The 26,357-nt window shown below is 46.2% G+C and overlaps 1 protein-coding gene across 1 annotated transcript in view; it reads left to right on the forward strand.

The window, feature by feature from the left end:
* The first annotated feature begins 1,769 nt into the window (after positions 1-1,769).
* Positions 1,770-26,357, forward strand: part of LOC132382786 (DNA ligase 1-like) — a 31,155-nt gene continuing 6,567 nt past the window's right edge. Inside the window, exons 1-5 of the mRNA XM_059953248.1 lie at positions 1,770-1,976; positions 4,984-5,171; positions 17,226-17,523; positions 18,964-19,160; positions 24,116-24,141. Coding sequence (XP_059809231.1) covers positions 1,785-1,976; positions 4,984-5,171; positions 17,226-17,523; positions 18,964-19,160; positions 24,116-24,141 — 901 coding nt within the window. The 5' untranslated portion in view covers positions 1,770-1,784. The remainder of the gene's footprint in view (positions 1,977-4,983; positions 5,172-17,225; positions 17,524-18,963; positions 19,161-24,115; positions 24,142-26,357) is intronic.

Genomic DNA, 26,357 nt, shown 5'->3' on the forward strand with positions numbered 1-26,357 from the left:
ATCAATTTTGCCTTCAATTCTTTTCCTGCTGGTCCAATCCTTACTGTACCGACCAGGGTCTCCGGCTCCCAACCCCTTGCAAGACTAATTCAGACTCTTCCAAATAGCATCAGCAAAACTCCCGGCCAGGATATCGGCTCCCCCGCCAGTCCAAGTGCAACGCGTCCCTCTAATATGGGTCATCCATTCCCCAGATCCAAGAACTTGAAATTCTGTCCCCTGCATCATCTCTGCATTCATCTGGGCTATCACCTCATTCCTGCCTGCACTAGCCCATGACACCGGGAGTAATCCGGAGATTACAACCCTGTTGGTCCTTCTCTTCAGCCCTTATCATAACTTTCCATACTCACTGCACTGGATCTCTTCCCCTTTTCTGCCTATGTCTTTGGTGCCAACGACTTCTGGTTGTTTCCTTCTCCCTTGAGAATATCCTACAGCCGCTCCAATACATCGTGGATTCCAGCACCCAGGAGACAGTGCATCATCCTGGAGTCTCTTTTGCCTCCGCAAAATTTCCCTTTTGTCCCCCTAACTATCGAGTCCCGTATAACTACCACACGGCCCGACCTTGCCTTTCCCTGCCGAGACTCAAAGCGAGCCCCAGTCTGGCAGCGGTTGCTGAGATCTGATGGGCCATTCCCACCCCTCCCCAGCAGTATCCAAAGGAGTATACTTGTTGCTGAGGGGAGTGGCTACAGGGGAACCCTGCAGTGATGTCCTATTCCCATTACATTTCCTGGTGGTCCCCCATCTACTGTCCAAAGCCTGCCCTCCGGGTGCGAGCAGCTCTTCACGAGTCTCATCTATGATGTCTCCATTCTCCCGAGTGATCCTGAGTACGTCCGACTCCAGCTCCAACCAGGAGCTGAAGTTGGGTGCACTTCCCGCAGATTTCGTCATCGGGTGTCCTGAATTCCCCCATCTGACAGGAGGAGCATTCCGTCCTGGCTGCCCTGTCCCAGTAAAGAAAAAGGCTTGCCCCTCCTTAACTGCGCCTCCGCCTGTTCATGCCGAAGCCTGTTCAGCCGAAGCCTTCACACTCTATCACCGGCACACTCCCACAATGGCCGCTCCACCTGAGCCTACACTCTTTTTATTTGCAGCTGAGGTGACACCGACACAGTCCAAAAAGACCAGCCTTACCCGAATCTGCTCTCTTTATCCTTTTACCAGGACACAATGAAAAGCTGACTTGCATACTGTTCATGCAGATCAAACTGTCACACGGTGCATTGAGCTAGAATAAGGTCAAACCATAACAATGCAGAACAAAGTGTAAAAGCTTCCAAGAATGTGCAGGGCAGGTTAATGGCCAAGTGCGCGTTCAGAGTGAGGCAGATCGTGGAGCCAAGAGTACAAGAGATCCGTTCTGGTATAGTGGTGTAGAAGTTGTCCTTCGGCCTAGTAGGACAGGCTTTCAGGCTTCATTTTCTTCTGCCTATTGGGAGAGGAGTGAAGAGGGAATCTCTGAGGTGGGTGGTGTCTTGCTGAGGCAGCAGGAATCACTGATGGATTCCATAGAGGGGTAGCTGGTTTCATGTGGTGTCCTAAGCTGTGTCCAAAGCTCTTCACTTTCGTGTGATCATGCGCAGACAGTTGGCATACCGGGCTTTGATGAGAACTGTTCCCACTACCTGTGGACCCTCCTTCCAGACTTTTCACAATTCTCAATATTTATTGCTTACATATTTATTATTATTGCATTGATTTTTTTTGTTATATTTGGATATTTTGTCACCTTTTGCACGCTGATTATTTGTGTATTTGTTTACGGAGATACCATGCGGAAAAGGCCCTACCGGCCCTCCGAGCTACACCGCGCGGCAGTCCCCCAATCCTGGCCCGATCACGGGACAATTCACAATGACCAATTAACCGTCCAACCAGTACGACCGTCTTTGGACTGTGGGAGGAAACTGGAGCAACCTGGAGAAAACACGCGGCCACAGGGAGAAAGAACAAACTCCTTACAGGTAGCGGTGGGAATTGAATCCAGATTGCCTGTTTGAATCCAAAGTGTTGTGGCCTACTATTACGTTACCATGGAGATTTTATGGCCATCTTGTTGTGTGTGGTTTTTCCATTGATCCTTTTGTGTTTCTTCCTATCTGTCTACTGTAAAAGTAGTAAATTGGTTAACGAAGTACATATATGTCACCATGTATATGACAACATATGACATATATGTTCCTTGATAATAAATTTATTTTGAAGTTCCCAACACAGAGGGGAAATGGCCACATTGAACCCCAGCCAGATTCATCTCGAGCAGGTAATAGTGAGTTTTGAAGGCTGTGAAACTGCTGAAAGAAAGTTGTCTATGTGGAAGTGAAGAGTTAGTGAACTTTAAGTTGATTGAACTAATGGCCGTTAATGAAAAGATAGTCAATGGGCCAAGTTGTAATCTGGTTCTGCATTTACTTTGGCTTAATTGCTAAAGAAACTCAGCATGTCTCTTTTGAGCCTTACCAGTTCGTAGCCACTACGCAATAGATCATATTCTGCCGGGGCACATCACGACAACAAGCCATTGATAAGGGATGCTGCCTTCCAGCTGTGAGTCTCTGGGTTTGTAAGTTTATAGATGATACCAAGATTAGCGGTGTTGTGGATAGCGTAGAAGACTGGCAAAGAATACAGTGCGATATGGATCAGTTGTGGATATGGGCAGAGAGATGGTGAGGTGTTGCACCTTTGGTGGGCAAATGCAAGGAGACAGTACACTGTTCAGGGCAAGACTCTTAGCAGTGTTGCTGAACAGAGAGATCTTGGGGTGCAAGTTCATAGCTCCTTGAAAGTGGGAATGCAGGTCGATAGGGCGGTTAAGAAGGCTTTTGGAATGCTTACTTTCACGGAGGTCAAAAGTCATGAGGTTATGTTGCAACTTCTATAAAAGTCTGGTTAGGCCACATCTGGAATATTGAGTACAGTTCTGGTCACCCCGATATAGGAAGGACGTTGAGACTTTGGAGAGGGTGCAGAAGAGATTTTACCAGGATACCAGAATGTGTTATCACGAGAGACTGGATAAACTTGGGTTGTTTTCTCTGGAGCCTCAGATGCTGAGGGAAGACCTGATGGGGGTTTTCAAGATTATGAGAGGCATAGATAGAGTGGACAGAGAGCATCTGTTTTGCAGGGTTGAAATGTCTAATACCAGAGGGCATGTATTGAAGGTGAGAGGGGATTGGGTCAAAGGGAATGTAAGAGGTAGGTTTTTTACTCAGAGTGGTGGATCTCTGGAATGATGGTAGAGGCAAATGCATTAGATAGGCAGATGAATGTAAGCAAGATGGAGGGATATGGACATTGTGTAGATACGAGACATTAGTGTTTGGGTGTTTTTGATTTGCTTTTCAGCTGGTTCAGCACAACATTGTGGGCCAAATGGCCTGTTGCTGTGCTGTAGACTCGTGGTCTTCCAGAGTTATTGATGTCAAAAAGGCACCTTTTTACACTCTTCTTTGTGAAATTAACTCCTTTCTCATATATGTGCTTAGTGTTTGAAACAATCAAGTTATTGCTGATTTTCGTTAACCTGCTCAGCCATCTAAGGTCATCAGGGAGGAGGTACAGGAGCCTCAGGACCCACACCACTAGAGTCAGGAACAGTTATTGCCCATCAACCATCAGCCTCTTGAACCAGTGGGGGTAACTTCACTCGTCCCACCACTGAACTGGATACTGTGGTAGGGACACTATTACAGCTCGGGGCATCCCAGAGTTTGTAGTTCAATTTCAGCACCGTTCCGTAAGGAATCTCTGTAAGTCGTCCCCCCCCCCTCCCGTGGAATGTGTGGGATTTCTCCTGGTCCTCCAGTCCAAAGACATACTGGGTCGCTTCACTGGGCATTGTAAATGATCCTGCTGTGATTAGGTTAGGGTTAATCTGGTTGTCGGGGGCAACATGACTCTGTGCTGCATTGCTAAATTAGTTAATTAATCAACTGCTTTCTCAATCTGTGGACTCAATTACAAGGACTCTTCGTCTCATGTTCTCAATATTTATGACTTATTAATCTTTCTATTGGTATTTCTTTTTTTCTCTCTTTTGTATTTGCAGTTTGTTGACTTTTGAACATTGGTTCAATCATGTTTGTTGGATTTACTGTGAATGCCCATAAGAAAATGAATCTCAGGGTTGTATATGGTGGCATATATGTTTCAAAGGTACATTTAATATCGGAGAAATGTATACAATGTACATCCTGAAATTCTTTTTCGTCTCCACAAACATCCATGAAAACAGAGGAGTGCCCCAAAGAATGAATGACAGTTAAATGTTGGAATCCCAAACTCCCCCTCCCATCCACAAACAGCAGCAAAGCAACAACCCCCCCCCTCTCGCCCACCAGCAAAAACCATCAGCCCCCCCCCAATAGGCACTCCAGCGTGCAGCAAAGCATCAGTAAAGTTACAGACTTGCAGAACCCCAAAGGCTACTCTTTCACCCGGTATTTGACAGACCACAGGCTCTCCCTCTCCCTAATAGGGGAAAAAGAGGGGTCCCCGTTTCACAGTGAGACGGGGCAACATAACAAAACAACTCGCCGATTTATGGTGTTAAAAGTCCATTGCGTCGCTTCTTCCAAGCTCTGTGCCCAAAGAACTCGGGTCTCTGGGCACACGGCCAGCTGGCTGCTTTCGAGCTTCCGCGTACTCCCACAACACATCAGGCGGCGGCACCGGCCTCGAATCAGCCCACCCCTAGAGCCACGAAAATCCGACACCCTGAAGGTGTACCAGTCTTCCAGGCTGCGTCCTTGGCGTGTCGATAAGCTTACTTTGAGCTTTGTACCTCGACTTGCGTGTCCCCGTACCCCAGTGATTGCGTGCTCCAGCTAGCTCAGCCCGACCTGCCGAGTTCCTCCAGCATTGTGTGTGTGCGTGTGCGTGGCCGCCTCAGCAGAACGTCACGCCTCTGCGCTGCATGGATGGAAGTGTGGAGCACCAGGATACACTGATCTCTGTCTCGCACAGGTGACGAAAAGGGGGGAGGTCTTGAGCATACATAAAGACATCACCATGGTGACCGTGGGAGTGACATCCACAAGCCCGAGCTTTTTCCTTCCGAATGTCATGCTACTTGCCCGACCCATCAACAGCCTGAGGGAGATGGTGTGCAACTGCCGAATCTCAACCGATAGATGCCCCATGGAGCTCACCAGGTAAGGGAGTGGGGGGCACAAGGGAACCCTGCTTGAGGAGCCACAGAAGCATTCAGTAGCCAGACTGCCACAGGTTGTTGGGGGTGAAAGGTGAGGTAAACTAGTGTACTTGATAATGTCAGTGGAGAATGGGAATAGTTGGACACTAAATCTTTTTATTTTAACTGTGCTTTCCAGCCTAACAAGCCTAGCCCACTTAATTACACCCACGTGACCAATTAACCTACCAGCCCAGGTGCCTTTGAGATGTAAGAGGAAACCGTTGCACCAGGCCGAAACCAACACAGTACCGGCAGCTACAGGAATTGAACCGGAGTTGCTGGTGCAGTAACTTGAATCGATTTGAATTTGAATTTATTTAAATCTCACATCCCCCATCCCACAACGTGAGGAAGTACAACCCTTTGCGTTATGGCTCCATTGCGATGCACAGGCATGTGAATTTAAAGGTCTAATGGCTTGTAGAAAGAAGCCCGTCGGTCCCAGCTTTAACTCTGCAACACCATTTGTCAGACGGGAACAGCTGAACCGGTTTATGGTCGGGGTGACTGGTGTCCCCGATGATCTTCCTGAGCTCTTTTACGCACCTGCTGTTGTAAATGTCCTCAGCGGAGGGAAGTCCACATCCAGAGATGCCCTGGACTGTCTGTATCACCCTCTGCAGTGCTCAGTGATCGAGGCGGTGATACGGCCAGTCAGGATGCCCCTGTAGAAGGTCTTGAGGATTTGGGGGTCATGCCAAACTCCTTCAGGCGCCTGTGGTGGAAGGGAAGCTGTTGTGCTTTTGTTTTGCCACAAAGCCGGTGTGTGCAGTCCAGGTGAGATCTTCAGTGATGTGAATACCGAGGAACCTGAAACTGGTCACCCTCTCAACTGCAGTCCCATCGATGCCTGTCTCCATTCCTCCTGTAATCCACCATCAGCCTGTTGGACATTGAGGGAGAGGTTGTTACCTTGGCACCACTGTGTCAGGGTGTCAACCTCTCCCCTGTCATAGTGGTATGCTAACCGTGGCACTGCCTCCACCCCGTTGTTCACCTCTCAACATCTCATTGACACAGTTCCGGACTTCTCGGAGTGGTCAAGTTAGAATCAGATCCATTAGGAGACCAAGACAGAGGTACACCCTAAGTGGGTTGCTTTCAATTGCTTTTTTTGTGTGTGTGTGTGTGGGGGATATAGACGTGAATAAGGCCCGTTCCTAACTGACCCTGGGGGGCCTAGCAGTGAGCTGCCTTCTCGAACCTTTGCAGTTCTTCTGGTGAAGGTGCTGTTGGGGAGAGAATCATAGGAATTGGACCCAGTAATGACATAAGTGTAACACGCAGGCGAAATGCAGGAGGAACTTATCAGTGGTCACTGTTCTCAGCCCGAAATCCTAACTACTTATTTCCCTCCGTAGATGCAGCCTAACCTGACAACCTTTCACCACTTGGAGTACTGTGCTCAGTTCTCGTTAACTCAGGAAGGATGTGGAAGCCATAGAAAGGGTGCAGAGGAGATTTACAAGGATGTTGCCTGGATTGGGGAGCATGCTTATGAGAATAGGTTGAGTGAACTCGGCCTTTTCTCCTTGGAGTGACAGAGGATGAGAAGTGACCTGGTAGATTTGAGGCATCGATCGTGTGGATAGTCAGAGGCCCTTCCCCAGGGCTGAAATGGCTAGCACAAGAGGGCACAGTTTTAAGGTGCTTGGAAGTAGGTACAGAGGAGACGTCAGGGTTAAGATTTTTATGCAGAGCGGTGAATGCGTGGAATGGGCTGCTGGCAATGGTGGTGGAGGCGAAAACGATAGGGTCTTTTAAGAGACTCCTGGATAGGTACATAGAGCTCAGAAAAATAGAAGACTGTGGGTAACCCTAGGTAATTTCTGAAGTCAGTATATGTTTGGCATAGCATTGTGGGTCAAAGGGCCTGTACGGTGCTGTAGGGTTCGTGTGTGTTCTTCTGGATTTCGAGCATTGGCAGAATCTCTAGTATAATGACGAAAGATCTGTCTAGTATATCCAGTCAGGGTGGTGTGCGAGACTGAGGACAACCTACAGGCAGTGGCTTTATTCATGACGAGAGGCCATGACGCGAATGGTTTGGACCCAAGTGCTGGAGTGTCCAAGGCTGGAATCGAGACGGAGTATTAAGCTGTAACGAGAACTGAACAGAAACACAATGCTAGGCAAATTATATTTATTAGATAGTTGTTCAAAAGACATAAAACAATTATCCAAAAATAAATCAGAAAATCATAGTATTCCTTTAGTCTTCCAAGCTGAATAAGCTTGATCCATAATAGAAGGATGGAAAAAGAAATTGGATACAATAGGAATAGTTAAAACAAATTGATTCAACCCAAAAAATTTCCGAAATTGAAACCATATACGTAAAGTGTGTTTGACTGTCGGATTGTCAAGTCGTTTATGCAATTTAGAAAGAGCAAAGGGAAGAGAAGTCCCTAAAATAGAACCCAATGAAAATCCTTGTACAGATTTAGTTTCCAGACTTACCCAATGAGGGCTAGGAGATAAATCCCAGTCCCTTAACCAACATTTCAAATATCGAATATTAATTGCCCAATAATAAAATCTAAAATTAGGCAATGCCAATCCACCTTCCTTCCTTGCCTTCTGTAAATATCTTTTTAGATATTTACAGATTAGGAACTTCTTAAACACTGTACTTCCTACCTTTCCAAATCTTGATTCTTCAGGTATTTTGGAGAAATTGTTAGAACTAAACCCTTTTCAGAAAAGTGTAATATCAAATATTTACAATATAATTATGAAAATACATTCAGAGGCCTTTTATAAGATTAAAAATGATTGGGAAAGAGAACTTTACTATCCCTATTGGGATAAAATTCTTCAATTAGTTAATTTATCTTCTATATGTGCTAAATATTCATTGATACAGTTTAAAGTAGTGCACAGGGCTCATATGTCCAAGGATAAATTGGCTCATTTTTATTCCCATATAAATCCTATATGTGACAGATGTCATTCTGAGATAGCTTCTTTAACTCGTATGTTTTGGTCATGTCCGCTTTTGAATAAATATTGGAAAGACATTTTCTGTATTATTTCCATGGTATTGAACATTGATTTACAACCTCATCCTATTACTGCAATCTTTGGTTTACCAATGATGGAGTCAATTCATTTATCTTCTTCTGCTTGTTGGATGATTGCATTTCTTACATTAATGGCTAGAAGATCTATTTTGTTGAATTGGAAAGAAATTAATCCCCCTACCGTATTTCATTGGGTTTCTCAAACTATGTTATGTCTAAGTTTGGAGAAAATTAGAAGTGTCATATATGACCCTTCTATTAAATTTGAAAAGATTTGGAGGCCATTCATTCAATATTTTCACATGATGTAATTTGACCCTGTTCCAATCCTATTTGTTTTTCAGGTTTTGATTTTATATATATGTTGAGAGGATCGGAGTTGGAGACACTGATGATTTTGTATTTTTTTATATAGATACTATAAACAGCCCATCTTTTTTAGTCTATCCACCGACTACTACAAACCTACTAACTCCCACAGCTACCTAGACTATTCCTCCTCCCACCCTGTCTCCCGCAAAAATGCTATCCCTTTCTCTCAATTCCTCCGCCTCCGCCGCATCTGCTCTCAGGATGAGGCCTTACATTCTAGGACAAAGGAGATGTCTTCCTTTTTTAAAGAAAGGGGCTTCCCTTTGTCCACTATCAACTCTGCTCTCCATCGCGTCTCCCGTATTTCACGCACCTCTGCCCTCACCCCACCCCCCCCCCACCAGTCCACCAGGGATAGAGTCCCCCTGGTCCTCACCTATCACCCTACCAGCCTATAGATCCAACGTATAATCCTCCGTAACTTCCGCCACCTCCTACATGATCCCACCACCAGCCACATCTTCCCCCCCCCCCCACTCTCGGCTTTTCGCAGGGATCGCTCCCTACGCAACTCCCTTGTCCATTCATCCCCCCCATCCCTCCCCACCGACCTCCCTCCGGGCACTCATCCCTGCAAACGGAAGAAGTGCTACACCTGCCCCCACACTTCTTCCCTCACCACCATCCCAGGCCCCCGACAGTCCTTTCAGATGAGGCACCACTTCACCTGCAAGTCAACTGGAGTGATATACTGTATCCGGTGCTCCCCATGTGGCCATTTATACATTGGGGAGACCCGCTGCAGACTGGGAGACCGTTTCGCCGAACACCGGCGCTCGGTCCTCCAGCAGTGGCGGGATCTCCCTGTGGCCACACACTTCAATTCCACAGACCACTCCCACTCCGACATGTCTGTCCAAGGCCTCCTCTACCGTCAAGATGAGGCCACATGCAGGTCGATGGAGCAATACCTTATCTCCCACCTAGGTAGCCTCCTTCCTGCCGGCATGAACATCCAACTCACAGACCTCCATTGATACCCCTGCCCCACCCTTACCCCCAACCCTATCTATTATTTTAGTCTGGTTCTCTTTCTCTCTCTTTTCCCCCCCTCGCTATAATCTCCCCCCAGCCCTACCTTTTTTTCTCTTTTATTTCCCATAATTCTCCATCTTCCCCCTAGCCCATTTCCCTCCAGCCTATCACTTCCCAGCTCTCTACTTCATCCGTCCCCTGACTTCTTATCCCCCCTCGACCATCCCATGTTACTTCACTCCTGATGAAGGGTTTCGGCCCGAAACATCGTCACTACCTCCTCCCATAGATGCTGTCTGGCCTGCTGAGTCCTGCCAGCATTTTGTGGTTTCCATTTTTTTTCTTTTTTTTTCTTTTTTTTTACTTTATTAGTTAGTGGTTAGTTTGTTAGATTAGTTTTTCTTAGGGTAATAATATTTTATTTTTCTCTTTTCTGTTTTTTTTTCCCAACATGATATACCTAGTTTTTTTTTGTTTCATTTATATGACATTTGTATCATTCATGATTTGGGAAGACTTAACTATATTGTACTTATTGCTTGTGTATCCTTTTATGTTCATTTTAATTTTGTAAGTTTGTAATCCCATTATCTATGCACTAATCTTATCATGTTGATATTAATAAAAAGATTGGGGGAAAAAAAAGAAACACAATGCTAGACGATATCTCTTGTTAGAGCACTAAACCACCAAACCTCAGTTCAGGGGCTCTTTAAATACTCAATTCTTGATGCCCAAACCATGTCTGCTAATTAGCAGGATGCTCCTGAATGCTTAAGAGTCACAGCAGCTATCCATATCCATACTGGAGCGTCTAAACCTCAGAAAATGGCACAGTAGAGTGCATGTCGTATTATCCCCCTATATTATCCCCACTGTCCGTGGCCTAGATGGGTTTGCAAGCTGTTGTCAAGGTAGCCTGAGCGAATAACTTCAAGGGACTTTGTACATCGGCCGCTGTGTGGCCAGCCAACGGTGGGGGAAGGTGGTAGTGAGGGATTAGGCTGGTGGCTGGGTGCCAATCAATCACATTGCTTTTACCCAGATGGTGTTGGGTGGCTGGTGAACTGCCAGTCCTGGATACCCAGCCTCTGAGCTGCTCCTGTTGTCACCATGGTAATCAAAGAGCCACACTGCAGGGAAACAGGGCCTTAAGCCTGTTGGGTCTCACTGACCAGCAAATAACCATTTGGACTAGGGAAAACACAGAACATTACAGCAAAGTACAGGCCCCAGTAGAGCGATGTTTGGGGCTAGCACATGTAGCAAATATGTTTAACTGATATCAGCCACTAGCCGTCAGATTCAAACAGGAATTGTGGATGAAATCTGAAATGCAGCTCTCAACAATGGCCCCTAAGAACGGTTAATTGGAAGAACAGACAACGCTGACTTAAATTCATTACTTGTATGTGTTTGGATGTCTGTAATACAGGTGCGAACAGGGAGGAGTGATGGTGGGAAGATCCAGGCATTTGAAACTGTTACATGTGATTCAAAGGAAGCATTGTAAATATGGAATTGTCCTTTGAACTTTAGCCTGAATCCTCTGACCTTTAGCATATAAAATATCATGTAAAGTTGGGCTAGGCAGACCTCTTGCTCTGAAAGGGGCTCTCTCTCTTTCTCGCTCTCTCTCGTGACTCCAAAGGTTGTCAGTTCATTTGTGATACTTTGACAAATAAAGACCCTGCCTCATATCTACCTGTACTTCCCTCTGGTGACTTCATTCATGCAGGCAGGGGCATAACATTGTGCTGACCTTTTAACCTACTCTAACATCCTTCAACGTGCCCTTCCATTTTTCTATTATCCTCGTGTCTAACTGAGAGAACTAACCAGAAACCCATCAACCTCCTTTGAATGATTTGGCCTCCACAGCCATCGAAGCCAATGAATCTTACAGATTCACCAGCCGCTGTCTAGGGGAGGTGGTGTGGACCGACTTGGAGTCAGCCTGCTGTAGGAAGGGTGCAGAAAAGATTCACAAGGACATTGCTAGGACTCAAGGGCATGGGTTATAGAGAGAGGTTGGACAGGCTAGGAAACTGAAGGATGATCTTACAGAGATGTGAGGGGCCTGGACAGGGTGAATGCACCCAGTGTGTTTCCCAACAAGGGAGAATCAAAAACTAGAGGAGATGGGTTTAAGGTGAGAGGGAACTTGAGAGGCAATTTTTTTTACACACAGTGGGTGGTCTGTATAGCTGTCAGAGAATGTCAAGGCAAATACATTAACACTTGGAAGATAAAACAGTACAGAATAGGGCAGGCCCTTCGGCCCACAATGTTAGGCTGGACTCACAGGTGTTAATCCTATCCTGGCCGCACTGTGCAAATCAACCACATGGTGGCAGCAATGAACTGTGACAAGACGTGAAGCCTCAAATGTCAAACAAGGAAGGTGATTAGCCTTCAGGATTGTCATACTTGCCAATTCAGAATGAAGAGTTTAATAAAATAAGAGCTCGCATCCCTCCTATACCCTGCTTATTCCAGGTCCTCTTACTGTCTGCTTCCTGTGGCTCTGATTTACTGAGCTCTCAGTTCATGCTGTTGTGTTTCATCTCTCCTCCTCCTTCCAACTCTCTGCGGCCTCTAACGAGTCTCCGAAGACTTCCCTCTTACATATCCTCCTCTTCTGTCGCCCCACCGTTCCTGACCCAAAGCCATTGGTACAAGTAGCGTGGTGGTTAGCAACCCTGGTTCAATTCCCGCCACTATTGGTAAGGAGTTTGTACACTCTTGTGACCTCTGGGTGCTCCAGTTTCCTCCCACAGTCCAAAGACATATCGGTCAGTTGGCAGGTTAAATTAGATTAGGCTAGGATTAAATTGGGGGTTGCTGCATGATTATTCTGCACTGATTCTCAATAAAATTAAATAAAATAGTTGCGTCCTGACACTGTCTGTTAATAATGATGGCAATTACATCAATATGTATTTGTCTGCATGTGAATAACCAATCTGCCTGCTGTTGTAATAACATTTAATGTGGAAGGTACCTTGCAGTCTGCCTGCCTCTGTGGAAGAAAGCCTGTACAGGTCTTGATGAAGGGTCGCAGCCTTCCCTGGTTTTGATAATCTATAATCAATACCTAATTCCTGGGAAGTTCATTTCCCTTCCCAGGTTCTGCCTGATCTGCTGAGTTCCTTCAACGTTTTATAAGACCATAAGACATGGGAGCAGAATTGGGCCATTCGGCCCATTGAGTCTGCTCCGCCATTCAATTATGGCTGACTTATTATCCCCCCCCCAACCCCCCATTCTCCTGCTTTCTCTGTTTAACCCTGACCAATCAAGAACCTATTGCTTTCAATATACCCAATGACTTGTCCATGGCAATGAATTCCACAGATTCACCACCCTCTGGCTGAAGAAATTCCTCCTCATCTCTTGTCCTAATGGGAAATCCTTCCATTCTGAGGCTGTTCCCTCTAGTCCATAATCCTGCGGAAGGATTTTCTCCAGGTGTTATGTAAAAAGAGGTTGTTCTTGTTCCATCAAAGGCAGGGACATGTGACCTATCAATTAGCTGGTGTCTGTTCCCATTGATGTTCCCAAGATACGTTGCAGCATTTTAGCCCAACTTTAAGACGCAATTCTTTCAATATTTTCTTATGATCTGTGTATTTGGCAAGTGAGGATTTGTTGCCCTTTTCCTGAGGTTTCCCCAGGGTTGAAATGTCTAATTCTAGAGTGCATTGATCGAGGACGAGGGGGTGGATGTGGCTTCCTTCAGTTCAGTTTCAGTTCATTGCCGTTTAGAAACCACAAATGCAACACAGTTAAACAATGAGACAACGTTCTCCAGAATGATGTCACAAAAACACGACAAAACAGACTACACCAGAAAACCAACATAACGTTTGATAATCCCCAAATCCAGAGTCCGGAGAGGCTGCCGCGTATTAATATCGCGCTACCGTCTTAGCGCGTTTCCCGGAAAGGAGCTCCAAATCCCCCAGACAAAACAAGACTACCCAGACACACCAAGTCAGGAGACCAACTCTACCACCCAACAAACCAAAAACTAAAGCTACAAGACCTACACAAAACCACATAGCTACATATAATTATAGTTAACATATGGTTACAACAGTGCAGACAAACCACAAGTGATAAAAAACAGACCATGGGCACAGTAAAAATAGTCCAAAGATGTTAAAAGACTATAAGTTCGAAAGTAACAGGGATAAGCTCAGAGGCAATATCCACGGTCAACGGCAACCAAAGGAGGACCTCAAAGGAGATGTGTGGGGCAAGACACAGGGAGTGGTGGGTGGCTGGAATATACTGCCGGGGTTGTAGTGGAGGCAGATATTACAGAGACAATTAAAATGCTCTTGGAGATAGGCACGTGCAGAGTACAGAGGGATATTTACCATGTGCAGACAGCAGGAATTAGGTGTTAATGCTGGTTTATCATCGACTGAGATGCAGTGATTTTTTTTGTTTGCATCCTGTTCATACAGAGCAAGTTATTACATAGTGCATTGAGGTAGATCAAGGTAACAAGTGGCAGATGGAGTTCAACCTGGAGAAGAGTGAGGTGGTACACTTTGGAAGGACAAACTCCAAGGCAGAGTACAAAGCAAATGGCAGGATACTTGGGAATGTGGAGGAGCAGAGGGATCTGGGGGTACATGTCCATAGATCCCTGAAAGTTGCCTCACAGGTAGATAGGGTAGTTAAGAAAGCTAATGGAGTGTTAGCTTTCATAAGTCGAGGGATTGAGTTTAAGAGTCGTGGGGTAATGATGCAGCTCTATAAAACTCTAGTTAGTACTGTGTCCAGTTCTGGTTGCTTCACTATAGGAAGGATGTGGAAGCATTGGAAAGGGTACAGAGGAGATTTACCAGGATGCTGCCTGGTTTAGAGAGTATGCAATATGATCAGAGATTAAGGGAGCTAGGGCTTTACTCTCTGGAGAGGAGGATGAGAGGAGACATGATAGAGGTATACAAGATATTAAGAGGAACAGATAGACGCCTCTACCCCAGGGCACCACTGATCAGTGCAAGAGGACATGGTTTTAAGGTAAGGGGAGGGAAGTTCAAGGGGGATATTAGAGGAAGGTTTTTCACTCAGAGAGTGGTTGGTGCGTGGAATGCACTGCCTGAGTCAGTGGTGGAGACAGACCCACTAGTGAAGTTTAAGAGACTACTAGACAGGTATATGGAGGAATTTAAGGTGGAGGGTTATATGGGAGGCAGGGTTTAAGGGTCGGCACAGCATTGTGGGCCGAAGGGCCTGTACTGTGCTGTATTGTTCTACGTAACAATGGAGAATAAAGTTCAGTGCGGGTAAACGATAAGGTGTGAGATGATATGGGGTACATTGTGAGGTCAGGAGTCCATCTTATTGTCCAAGAGTGTGGTAGCAGTCGGATAGAAGCTGTCCTTGAGCTTGGTGGTTCATGCTTTCAAACGTTTGTATTTCCTCCCGGATGGGGGGCGGGGAGGGAGAGAATGTTCGGGGTGGGTGGGTAGGGTGTTTGGTTGTGCTGACTGCCTTTACCGAGGCAACGAGACATAGACAGAATCTGTGGAGGGAAGGCTGGATCTCGTGACGTGCTGAGCTGAATCCACAACTCTGCAATTTCTTTAGCTCAACTCGTTTGGCACCGAATTGCGGGCCAGGTTATACATCCTACACCTAGAACACCCGTATACAGTGTTGAGCTTCTTCAGAGAGTAAGCACAATACAAATATAATGCCCTGGTTAAGATTTATCCCGCTCTGCTGTAGGTATTTAATTTCAGCAGTGATCTGCAAAGCAGCACGTCCTGCTGATAGAATGTTTTGGCTTCGGCTTGAGATAAGATGCCACGTTGTTTAACTTGGGAATGTTGTGTCAGCCGTTCGGGATGGTGGGACCAGGAGAAAGTTATTTCTTACCGACCGACAATTGTGGAGGAATAACATATACACAGCAATCGCTCAGGTCGACGTTTCTTTAGTCGGAACTTCACAACGCCTCTACACCCCCTCACCGACCACCCACCCACCGCTCACCCCCTTCCTATCCCCAATCCCTCCCTCTCCCCCCCCCCCCACCTGTTTTCTTTTGGCTCCTCGCTCTTTTCCTCGCCCTGTCTGTATTCTGCTCAAGTCAAGTCAAGTCACTTTTATTGTCATTTCGACCATAACTGCTGGTACAGTACACAGTGAAAATGAGACAACGTTTTTCAGGATCATGGTGTCACATGACACAGTACAAAAACTAGACTGAATTACGTAGAACAACACAAAAAAACTACACTAGGCTACAGAACTACCCAGGACTGCATAAAGTGCACAAAACAGTGCAGGCAATACAATAAATAATAAACAAGACAAGAGGGCAGTAAGTTGGTGTCGGTCCAGGCTCTGGGTATTGAGGAGTCTGATAGCTTGGGGGAAGAAACTGTTACATAGTCTGGCCATGAGAGCCCGAATGCTTCGGAGCCTTTTCCCAAACGGCAGAAGGGAGAAGAGATTGTATGAGGGGTGTGTGGAGTCCTTCATAATGCTGTTTGCTTTGCGGATGCAGCGTGTAGTGTAAATGTCCGTGATGGCAGGAAGAGAGACCCCGATGATCTTCTCAGCTGACCTCACTATCCACTGCAGGGTCTTGCGATCCGAGACGGTACAATTTCTGAACCAGGCAGTGATGCAGTTGCTCAGGACGCTCTCAATATAACCCCTGTAGAATGTGATGAGGATTGGGGGGTGGGAGATGGACTTTTCTCAACCTTTGCAAAAAGTAGAGACGCTGCTGGGCTTTCTTTGCTGTGGAGCTGGTGTTGAGGGACCAGTTGAGATTCTCTGCCAGGTGCACACCGAGAAATTTGGTGTTCTTAACGATCTCTACCGAGGAGCCGTTAATGTTCAGCGGGGAGTGGTTGCTCTGTGCCCTCCCAAAGTCAACAACCATCTCTTTTGTTTTGTTCACATTGAGACAGGTTGTCGTCTCTGCACCAGTCCGTTAGCCGCTGCACCTCCTCTCTGTAAGCTGACCCGTCGTTCTTGCTGATGAGACCCACCACGGTGGTGTCACCGGCGAACTTGATGATATGGTTCGAGCTGTATGTTGCAGCACAGTCGTGGGTCAGCAGAGTGAACAGCAGTGGGCTGAGCACGCAACCCTGGGGGGCCTCGTGCTCAGTGTGATGGTGTTGGAGATGCTGCTCCCGATCCGGACTGACTGAGATCTCCCAGTCAGGAAGTCTAGGATCCAGTTGCAGAGGGAGGTGTTCAGGCCCAATAGGCTCAGCTTTCCAATCAGTTTCTGAGGGAAGATTGTGTTGAATGCTGAACTGAAGACTATGAACAGCATTTGAATGTACATGTCCTTTTCAGTCCTGGTGGGTTTGGGCCAGGTGGAGGGTGGTGGCAATGGCATTGTCTGTTGAGCAGTTGGGTCCAGTGAGGGGGGCAGCAGGGCCCTGATTGCCTCATGACGAGCCTCTCGAAACACTTCATGGTGATAGAGCAAACGTGAGGAAACACGGTGATAGATGTGAGATCAATGGGACTGTAGTCGTTGAGGCAGGACACTTGTCACTGTGCTGTATCTGTGCCATTGTTTGCTTGGTGACGGTCAATGTCTGCTCTCCTTTCCACGTGGACTGTTGGTTCACTCTCCATTTCTCTGACAGGCTTTTCCCCCTCTGCTTCGTGAACATTTCGATCCACGACGTCTACAACCGGCAGCTGCGGTTGAAACTCGCCAACGGCCGTGCCTTTTACCTTCAGCTGTACGTTCACCCGGATTGCGAGAATGAAGTTTTCGAGCGCTGGATGAAACTTGTGGCCCTCCTCCGCAACAGTCCGGAGAACGTGTACGGCTACGAAGCCGTCACTCCTGAGATCGAGTGCATCCTGGAGCAGACGAGCGTCGAGACCTTGGCCACCGAGCTCTCTGACTGGCAGCTGGAAGAACCTGCCATGTCACCGGTAGGTCCAGTCTCTCTTTCAAAGGGTGACGGTGGGGTGGCGGCTTCGCTCTTTAAGGTCAGACCTTTAAACAATAAAATATAAGAGCAGAATTATGCCATTTGGCCCATCAAGTCTGAGCACCCTGGCTGATTTTGTCTATCCTATTTCCCCGCCTGCTCACTGTTTTAACATACAGCATGGAGCACTACAGTACAGGCCATTCAGCCCACAATGATGTGCTGACTTTTGATCCTTCCCTCCCTCATACCCCTCCATTTTTCTTTCATCTATTTGCCTATCTAAGAGTCTCTTAAATCTCCCTAAGGTATCTGTCTCTACAACCATCCTTTGCAGCACATTCCATACACCCAGCATTTTTTAAAAAAACCTCCGACAAGCTTCCTAAACTTTCCTCCAATCTTCTTTTAAAATTACATTCCCCTGTATTATCCAATTTCGCCCTGAGGGAAAAAGTCCCTAGCTATCCAATCGATCGATGCCTCCAATCATCACGTACACCTCTATCAAGTCACCTCTTGTCCTCTTTTGCCCTAGTTTGTTCACCCTATAAGACATGCTCTCGAATCCAAGTAACGCTCAAGCCCCTTACCAGTAAAGAATCTTGCAACCTCTGCCTTCACTTGGTTTCATGCGGCAAAGAATTCTACAGGTTCACCACCCTCTCAGAAGTTCCTCCTCATCTCTGTTCTAAAAGGATGCCCTTGTATTCTAAGGCGGTGCCCTTTGTTCCTCAACTCTACCTCTATTGGAAATATCCTCTTCCCATCCACTATATCCGAGCCCCTCAATATTTGGTAGGTTCAAATGAGATTTCCCCTCATTTTCCTGAACTCCACGCGATTCGGCCCCAAAGGAACCCTGGAGATGATCCTCTGCACCCTCTCCAAAGCCCCCATATTCTTCTTGTCATGGGACAACCAGAACAGCACAAGGTAACAACTGTGATCTAACAGATGCAACTTGACATCTTTACTCTTGTACTCAGTGCTTTGATCGTTAAAAGCAAGGATGCAAACACCACCTTTATCTCTGTTCTCAATTATAGCTACTTACAGGGGAGCTATGGACTTGGGCATCAAGATCCCTCTGTACCTCAGTGCACCTGAAGGTCTTGCCATTAACTACATACTTACTTTGCCCATGAATGTGGACAACAATGCTGTGGATTTGTGGGGTAGGATGCCGAGTTGTAGCATTTTAAGGGAATAATATCTGCTCCTGGTGGTCTTGTCTTAGTTTGCATGTGCTCTTCTTGATGGGTCAATCAGAAGTGGCCCCTCCAGTGCGAGCTGCATTCCGATGGGATTCTTCAGTACCATCTCCAAAGCACCCGCACCCTTCCTATAATGGGGCAACCAGCCTTAACCCCTGCTCCTACCCCTCGGTAACATAGAACTAATGATCTCCCTCTTTCCCCACCCCGCCCCCTTGCGCCAGGCCATGCGGGAGTACTACGAGGCCAATCGCGCCAGCAGCAGGAAGAGCGCGAGGAGCCGGGAGCCTGAAGACTGCAGCACAAGGACGCAGAGCAGGAGCCGGAAGAGCGACTCGGGCAAAGCGGGAGAGAATGTGGGGGAGGCCGAGAACTTTCCGGACTTCAGCCAGGAGCACGAGCCCTGGCCTCCCGTCAAACCGTGGGTATCCCCCTTGTGGGTGCCGTAGGTTTTGTGTGTGTGTGTGTGTGTGTGTGTGTGTGTGTGTGTATATATGGGTGTCAGCAATAGATCACGATGGCTGGAGTTGGGCTGTTACTCAAGAGAAAGTCCAACATCACTGTGGTACGGAGGGAGAGAAGGTGTAGATGTGGAATCGAAACAAGATCCCATCTCCTCTCTCAGAGGGAAGTGTTATTCAATCGAATGGACCAGGGCTACAGTCTCTGTCTCTGCAGCTAAGGTCTCCTCTAACCCCAGCCAAACCAAATTTGGTGGCTGTAATGTGGAAGCAGGTTCACGGGATTGGTTAACACGAGGAAATCTGCAGATGCTGGAAATTCAAACAACACACACAAAATACTGGTGGAACACAGCAGGCCAGGCAGCATCTATAGAGAGAAGCACTGTCGACGTTTCGGGCTGAGACCCTTCGTTAGGACTTCTCGTTATAGATGCTGCCTGGCCTGCTGTGTTCCACCAGCATTACCGACTACAGATAAGCATATTAATCATTTATTTAAAAATAGTTAAAAAACAATTGACCAACCCCCAAGTTACACAAACTACAGAACTAAATATTCAGTTCTAAATATGGTAACTAAATATTCAGCAAATGCTTAGTTAAAAGTGCATGTGGTGCATACCTTCCTGATGGTTCTGCGAGGCATGCCCAGAGAACAAAAAGGAAAGAGAGCGTGTGTTACTCTTTACCCCCGGGGTGTTTGAAACTGGACACCAGGTGCCTTGGCGCGCAAGCCAACGACGGGAAGGGTGCCTGCAGTTTTTAAACTAACTGATCACGAAAGCGGCTTCCGACTGGCAAACAAGCCGCACCCCCACCCCCACACCACAGCGGCGCAGTGAGTAAGTCGCTGCTTCCGAGCTCCCGGATCAATTCCGACGTCCAGCGCTGTCTGTGTGGGGTTTGCACGTTCACCTTGCGACCACGTGGGTTTCCCCCTGGGCGCTCCAGTTTCCTCCCACACTCCAAACAGTGGTCGGACATCTTGTGATTCAAATTCGGATTAATACATGGAAACGTACAGTGAAATGTGCCCTTTGTGCTAAGATGAGCTGGGGACCAAGCTTCACCAACGTAGCATGGCCACGTTGCCCGGCAGAAATGGGAGTAGCGTAGGATTGTTGTAACTGGTCAGTATCAACTCGATGAGCTGAAGGACTTGTTTCCACCCTACCCATCTTAAGAGTTGTTCAGATAACCTTCAGGATAGTTAATATTGAATTAATATTGGTAAAATCAAATCACTGGCCAATGTTGCTGTATATATGGACCTGACTGCGTACAAATTGATGATCTTTTTCCTACAATACAGCATTGCAAAAGTGATTCTGAAAGGTTCAATGCAAATACAGTACAGGTACAAGTACAGGTCCTTTGGCCCATAATATTCTGTTGACCTGTTCTACCATTAATCTAATTTGTCTCTCTTGTCTGGCCCATTACTCTCTATTGTTCTTGCATCCATGTACTGCACCTAAGAGTGTCGTAAGAATCCCAATTGGATCTGCCTTTATCAGTAACCTTGCAGCACGATCAAGCACCTACCATTCTGTGTGTGTAAGAAAAAAAAACAATTTTGACATCCCCTAAACTGTCCTCCATTCACCTTAAAAGAAATTTTAAGTATTAATACTCCGGAATAATGGTGCATAGTTCCCTGAAGGAGGAATCTCATTTGGATAGGGTGGTGAAGAAAGCTTTTGGTATGCTGGCCTTTATAAATCACAGCATTGAGTATAGGAGTTGGGATGTAATGTTAAAATTGTACAAGGCATTGGTGAGGCCGAATTTGGAATATTGTGTACAGTTCTGGTCACCGAATTATAGGAAAGATGTTAACAAAATAGAGAGAGTACAGAGGAGATTTACTAGAATGTTACCTGGGTTTCAGCACCTAAGTTACAGAGAAAGGTTGAACAAGTTAGGTCTTTATTCTTTGGAACGTAGAAGTTTGAGGGGGGACTTGATAGAGGTATTTAAAATTATGAGGGGGATAGATAGAGTTGATGTGGATAGGCTTTTTCCATTGAGAGCAGGGGAGATTCAAACAAGTGGACACGAGTTGAGAGTTATGGGGCAAAAGTTTAGGGCTAACACAAGGGGGAATTTCTTTACTAAGAAAGTGGTAGCTGTGTGGAACGAGATTCCAGTAGAAGTGGTAGAGGCAGGTTTGATTTTGTCATTTAAAGTAAAATTGGATAGGTATATGGACAGGAAAGGGATAGAGGGTTATGGGCTGAGTGCAAGTCGGTGAGACTAGGTGAGAGTAAGCATTCGGCACGGACTAGAAGGGCCAAGATGGCGTTTCTGTGCTTTAATTATTATATGGTATCATCCATTTACTGCTCTGGGAAAGAGTCTCTGTCCACTATTAAAGCCTTCAAAGAGAAAAGCCCTCACTCGCTCAACCTAACCTCATGAGGCATACAAGAGAGAAAAAACTGAGTTAACATTTCAGGTAGATGAAATAATACCTAAGTTTCTTCCTCCACCGACGGTGCTTGATCTGCTGAGTTTTTAATTCAAAACTCCACAGGATGTTTTTTTCTTATTAATGGTAAACTGTTCCATTTGAAAAGGCAGAGGAGGGTGGAAGGGAGCGAGGCTGTGGATGGTGACAGGATTTGCATGGGTTAGGGTTGTGGGAGCAGTGCTGATGTTGTTTGGGCTCAGGGTGCTGAGGCAGGACTGGAGTCTGTGAGAGAGCCACTGGCCGGAGGCAACGTCACAAGGAGAATTGCCAGAAGAAGCAGCAGGGAAATTGAAGAGGAATTCATGTGCAGGGAAGGGTTGTGGAGAACTGCAAAATACAGAGAGTAATAGAGGACAGTTGGAGAATGGGTGAGAAACACATACTCAGTGACCACTTTATTAGGTGAACCTGTACACCTCCTGCTAATCTAATTAGCCAATCATATAGCAGCAACTCAATGCTCAACAGCATGCAGACATGGTCAAGAGGTTCAGTCGTTCAGTCCAAATGTCAGAATGAGGAAGAAATATGATCCCTACTTGACTTTGACCTTGGAATGATTGTTGATGGTTGGAGTAAAGCAGAAAGTGCTGAATCCCTGGGATTTTCACGCACAAAAGTATACAGCTCCAGTGCAGGGGTTCCCAACCTGGGGTCCACAGACCTCGAGGTTAATGGTATCGGTCCGTAGCTTTAAAAAAAAGGTTAGTAACCCCTGCTCTAGAATTGACAACTAATGCTCCAGTGAGTGGCAGTCCTGTGGGGCATAAAAGCCTTGTTAATGAGAGGGATCAGAGGAGAATGGCCAGACTGGTTCAAGCTAACAGGAAGACAACAATAACTCAAATAGCCAAGTGTTACAACAGTAGTGTGCAGAAAAGCATCTCTGAATCTTGAAGTGGATGGGCCACAGCAGCAGAAGACCACAAACATACAATCAGTGGTCACTTTATTGGGTAGAGGAGGTTCTAATAAAGTGGGTACAGGAGGAACCTAATGAAGTCTCAATGGATTAGAGTTGGGGGCATAGGGAAGTGGGTGGTGATAGAAGGGTTGGCTCCAGTCAGAAAGCTCTTGGAAGAGTTTCCTCAGGGGGGAAAAAGCTGCAAAATTTCCTTGTGGGCCATTGGAATCTTCTAGTATTCAGCAGATCAATCGTGTAATCATCTCATCTGATCCCAATGGACTCAGCTTCAAGGCTTTACAAGTAATTTCTTTGGAATTATTTTATATTCTCATTATAATTTGCACAGTTTGTCTTTTGCACGTTGGTTGTCGGTCCTTGTGTGTAGTTTTTCACTGACTCTATTGTTTTTTTTGTTCTACTATGAATGCCCGCAAGAACATGAATCTCGGGGTTGTATGGTATATGATGACCAATGTGCAAAAGACATGCATGTCATCATCATTATGTGCCATATCATATGACATAGGCGATCATTGTCTTTCCGTCACCATGATTATTCCTGGCAGATTTTTCAACAGAAGTGGCTTGGCCCCATTGCCTTCCTCTGGGAGGAAGATGGGTGATGGGTGACCCCAGCCATTATCAATGCTCTTCAGAGATTGTCCTCCTGGCATCAGTGGTCGCTTAACCAGGACCTTTGATCTGCACCAGCTGCTCATATGACCATCCACCACCTGCTCCCACGGCTTCACGTGACCCTAATTGTGGGGCTAAGCAGGTGCTACACCTTGCCCGAGGGTGACCTGAAAGCTCGGGAAGGGAAGGCGTGCCTTACACCTCCTTTGAGAGAGAGCTGTATCTCCACCCCGCCACACATATGTGTACTTTGATAATTTACTTTGAACTTTGAGATTGTCTCCAGCTCTCCCTACTTCACATCTACATGACGTGCTGTCGTAGGAAAGCAGCATCCATCAGCAAGGATCCTCAGCAATCCCCCAGACCATGCTCTTTTAGACAATAGACAATAGGTGCAGAAGTAGACCATTCGGCCCTTCGAGCCTGCACCACTCAATGCTGCCTTCAGGTAGAAGGTACAAGAGCCTCAGGATTCACACCACCGGGTTCAAGAGCAGTCACTACCCCTCAAATATCAGGCTCCTGAGCAAAAGAAGATAACTACATTCATCTACTCTCACAACCAATGATCTCACTTTAAGGACTCTTTATCTTGTTATTTCATGTTCTCGTTATTTATTGCTATTTATTTATATTTGTATTTGCACAGTTTGGTGTCTTCTATGCTCTTGCCCTTTCATTGATCCTGTATACAGTTACTATTCTATAAATTTGCTGACTATGCTCGCAGCAATAATAATATTGGAGTAGTACGTGGTGACGTGTATGTACACTAATAATAAATTTTACTTTGAACCTTAGCCTTGTTCCCGATGTGTGACATAAAATCACTGCATGTGCCCCATTAACTCAATGCGATTTTCCACTAACCGCCGTCGTACTTTATCCAACAGGCCCGAGAGAAAGAAGAAGACCCAAGGTATGATGTTTGTTTGGCACGGAGATCGAGCTGTTTGGGTAAAGTAAGAATGACTTAAGGGGAGGGGAGAGTCCGGGAGGTTAATAAGTGTATCAGAGTTGACCATGATGGTTTGACATTGTTGCCCACCAGAGGGTTTAGTGTAAACATCTAGACACCCATCCCATTTCCAGCTAGTCTTAGCTACTATTTCTCTTTTCTCTCCTTCCTCTGAATCTTAAACCTGTTTTATGCCCTGTTAGAGGTAGAAGGACATCTACGTGAAAGTACAAACCACTCTCCTTCTCCGTGGGTGCTGCAAACCCATTGAATAATTCCAGCACTTTGTGGCACTTGAGAGAACTCGGGGCCCAAACAGATGCTCACGTCACCCTTCACTTGCCCTGTTTCCTTGCACCGTTAACGGGCATGGAACCAAGCATCCGCGTTGCATCAACAGTAGGAGTTTAATCGTAACGATGCGGTTCTTCCACCCTGTTGCTGGAGAAGTTTGAAATACTGCTGAAGGAAAATTTGCTAATGGATGGTCCCTTTGCCCGCATCCAGCGAATAGATTTCAAACCAGTCAAAATATCCATAAGACATAGGAATAGTAGGCCATTCAGCCCATCAAGACTGCTCTGCAATTCCATCATGACTGATTTAGTATCCCTCTCAGCCTCCCTGTAACCTTTGACTCCCTGACTAATGAAGAACTTATCAACCTCCACTTTAAATATACTCAATGATTTGACCTGCACAGCCGTCCATAGCAATCAATTCCACAGATTCACTATTCTCTGGCTAAAGAAATCTCTCCTCATCTCTGTGCTTAATGGACATCCCTCTAGCCTGAGACCCTCTCGTCCTCGACTCACTCACTGTACAAAGCAGCCTCTCCACATCCACTCCACCCAGACCTCTCAAAATCTTTTTAGACTTCAATGAGATTCCTCCCACACTCATTCTTCTAAACTCCAGCACGGACAGGTCCAGAACCATTTAAACACTCCTTGTACGTTAACCCTTTCAATTCCTGGAATCGTTCTTGTGACCCTCTCTGGAACCTCTCCAGTGCCAGCACATCTTTTCTCGGATAAGAGGCCGAAACCTGCTCTCGATACTCCAACTGCAGCCTGACCAGTGCCTTAAAAAAACCTCCGAATTACTTCCTTACTTCTGTATTCTAATCCTCTCGAAATGAATGCTGACATTGCATTTGACTTCCTGCAAATTAACCTTTAGGGAATCCCGCACAAGCACTCCTCAGCCCCTTTGCACCTATGATTTTTAATTTTCTCCCCACTTAGAAAATAGTCTTTGCCTTTATTCCTTCTACCAAAGTGCACACACCTCCCTACACTGCATTCCATCTGCCACTTCTTTGCTCATTCTCCTAATCTGTGAGTCCTTCTGTAGACTCCCTACTTCCTCAACACTATTTGCCCCTCCACCTATCTTTGTATCAACTGCAAACTTGGCCACAAGGCCATCAATTCCGTCATCCAAATCATTGACATACAATAGAAAAGGCAGCCACTCTTGGCCTCCAGTCTTCTATCCATGTTAGTATCTTTCCTGTAATACCTTGGGCTCTTGTTATGCAGCCTCATGTGCAGCACATTGTCAAAGGCCTTCTGAAAATCCAAGTAAACAACATCCACTGGCTCTCCTTTGTCTCTCGTGCTTGTTATTTCCTCAAATAATTCCAAACAGATTTCCCCTTAAGGAAACCATGCTGACTTTGGCTTCAAGGAAACGATGATTTTTGTCGTGACTCCACGTACCCTGAAACCTCATTCTTAATAATGGACTCCAACATCTTCCCAACCATGGAAGTCAGGCTAACTGCCCTATAGTTTGCTTTCTTCTGTCTCCCTCGCTTTTTTAGTAGGTCAATCGGTACATTTAATGGCAGAGAAATGTATACAATATACATCCTGAAATTCCTTTTCTTTGCAAACATCCACGAAAACAAAGGATGAATGACAGTTAGAGCCCAAAAGCCCCTCCACCAACTCTCCCTACCAGGCACAAACAGCAGCAAGACAAGAGCGCACCCTCCCCACCAGCAAAAAAAGCATCTGCACCCTCAGCCGAGCACGGGAGCACGCAGCAAAGCATCGATAAAGAGACAGACTTGCAGAACCCCAAAGACTACTCGTTCACCTGGTAATTTGACATACCACAGGCTCGCTCTCTCCCTAATAAAGGAAAAAGAGGTGTCCCTGTTTCAC

This window comes from Hypanus sabinus, chromosome 29 (genome assembly GCF_030144855.1).
Source record: "Hypanus sabinus isolate sHypSab1 chromosome 29, sHypSab1.hap1, whole genome shotgun sequence".
NCBI lineage: Eukaryota > Metazoa > Chordata > Chondrichthyes > Myliobatiformes > Dasyatidae > Hypanus > Hypanus sabinus.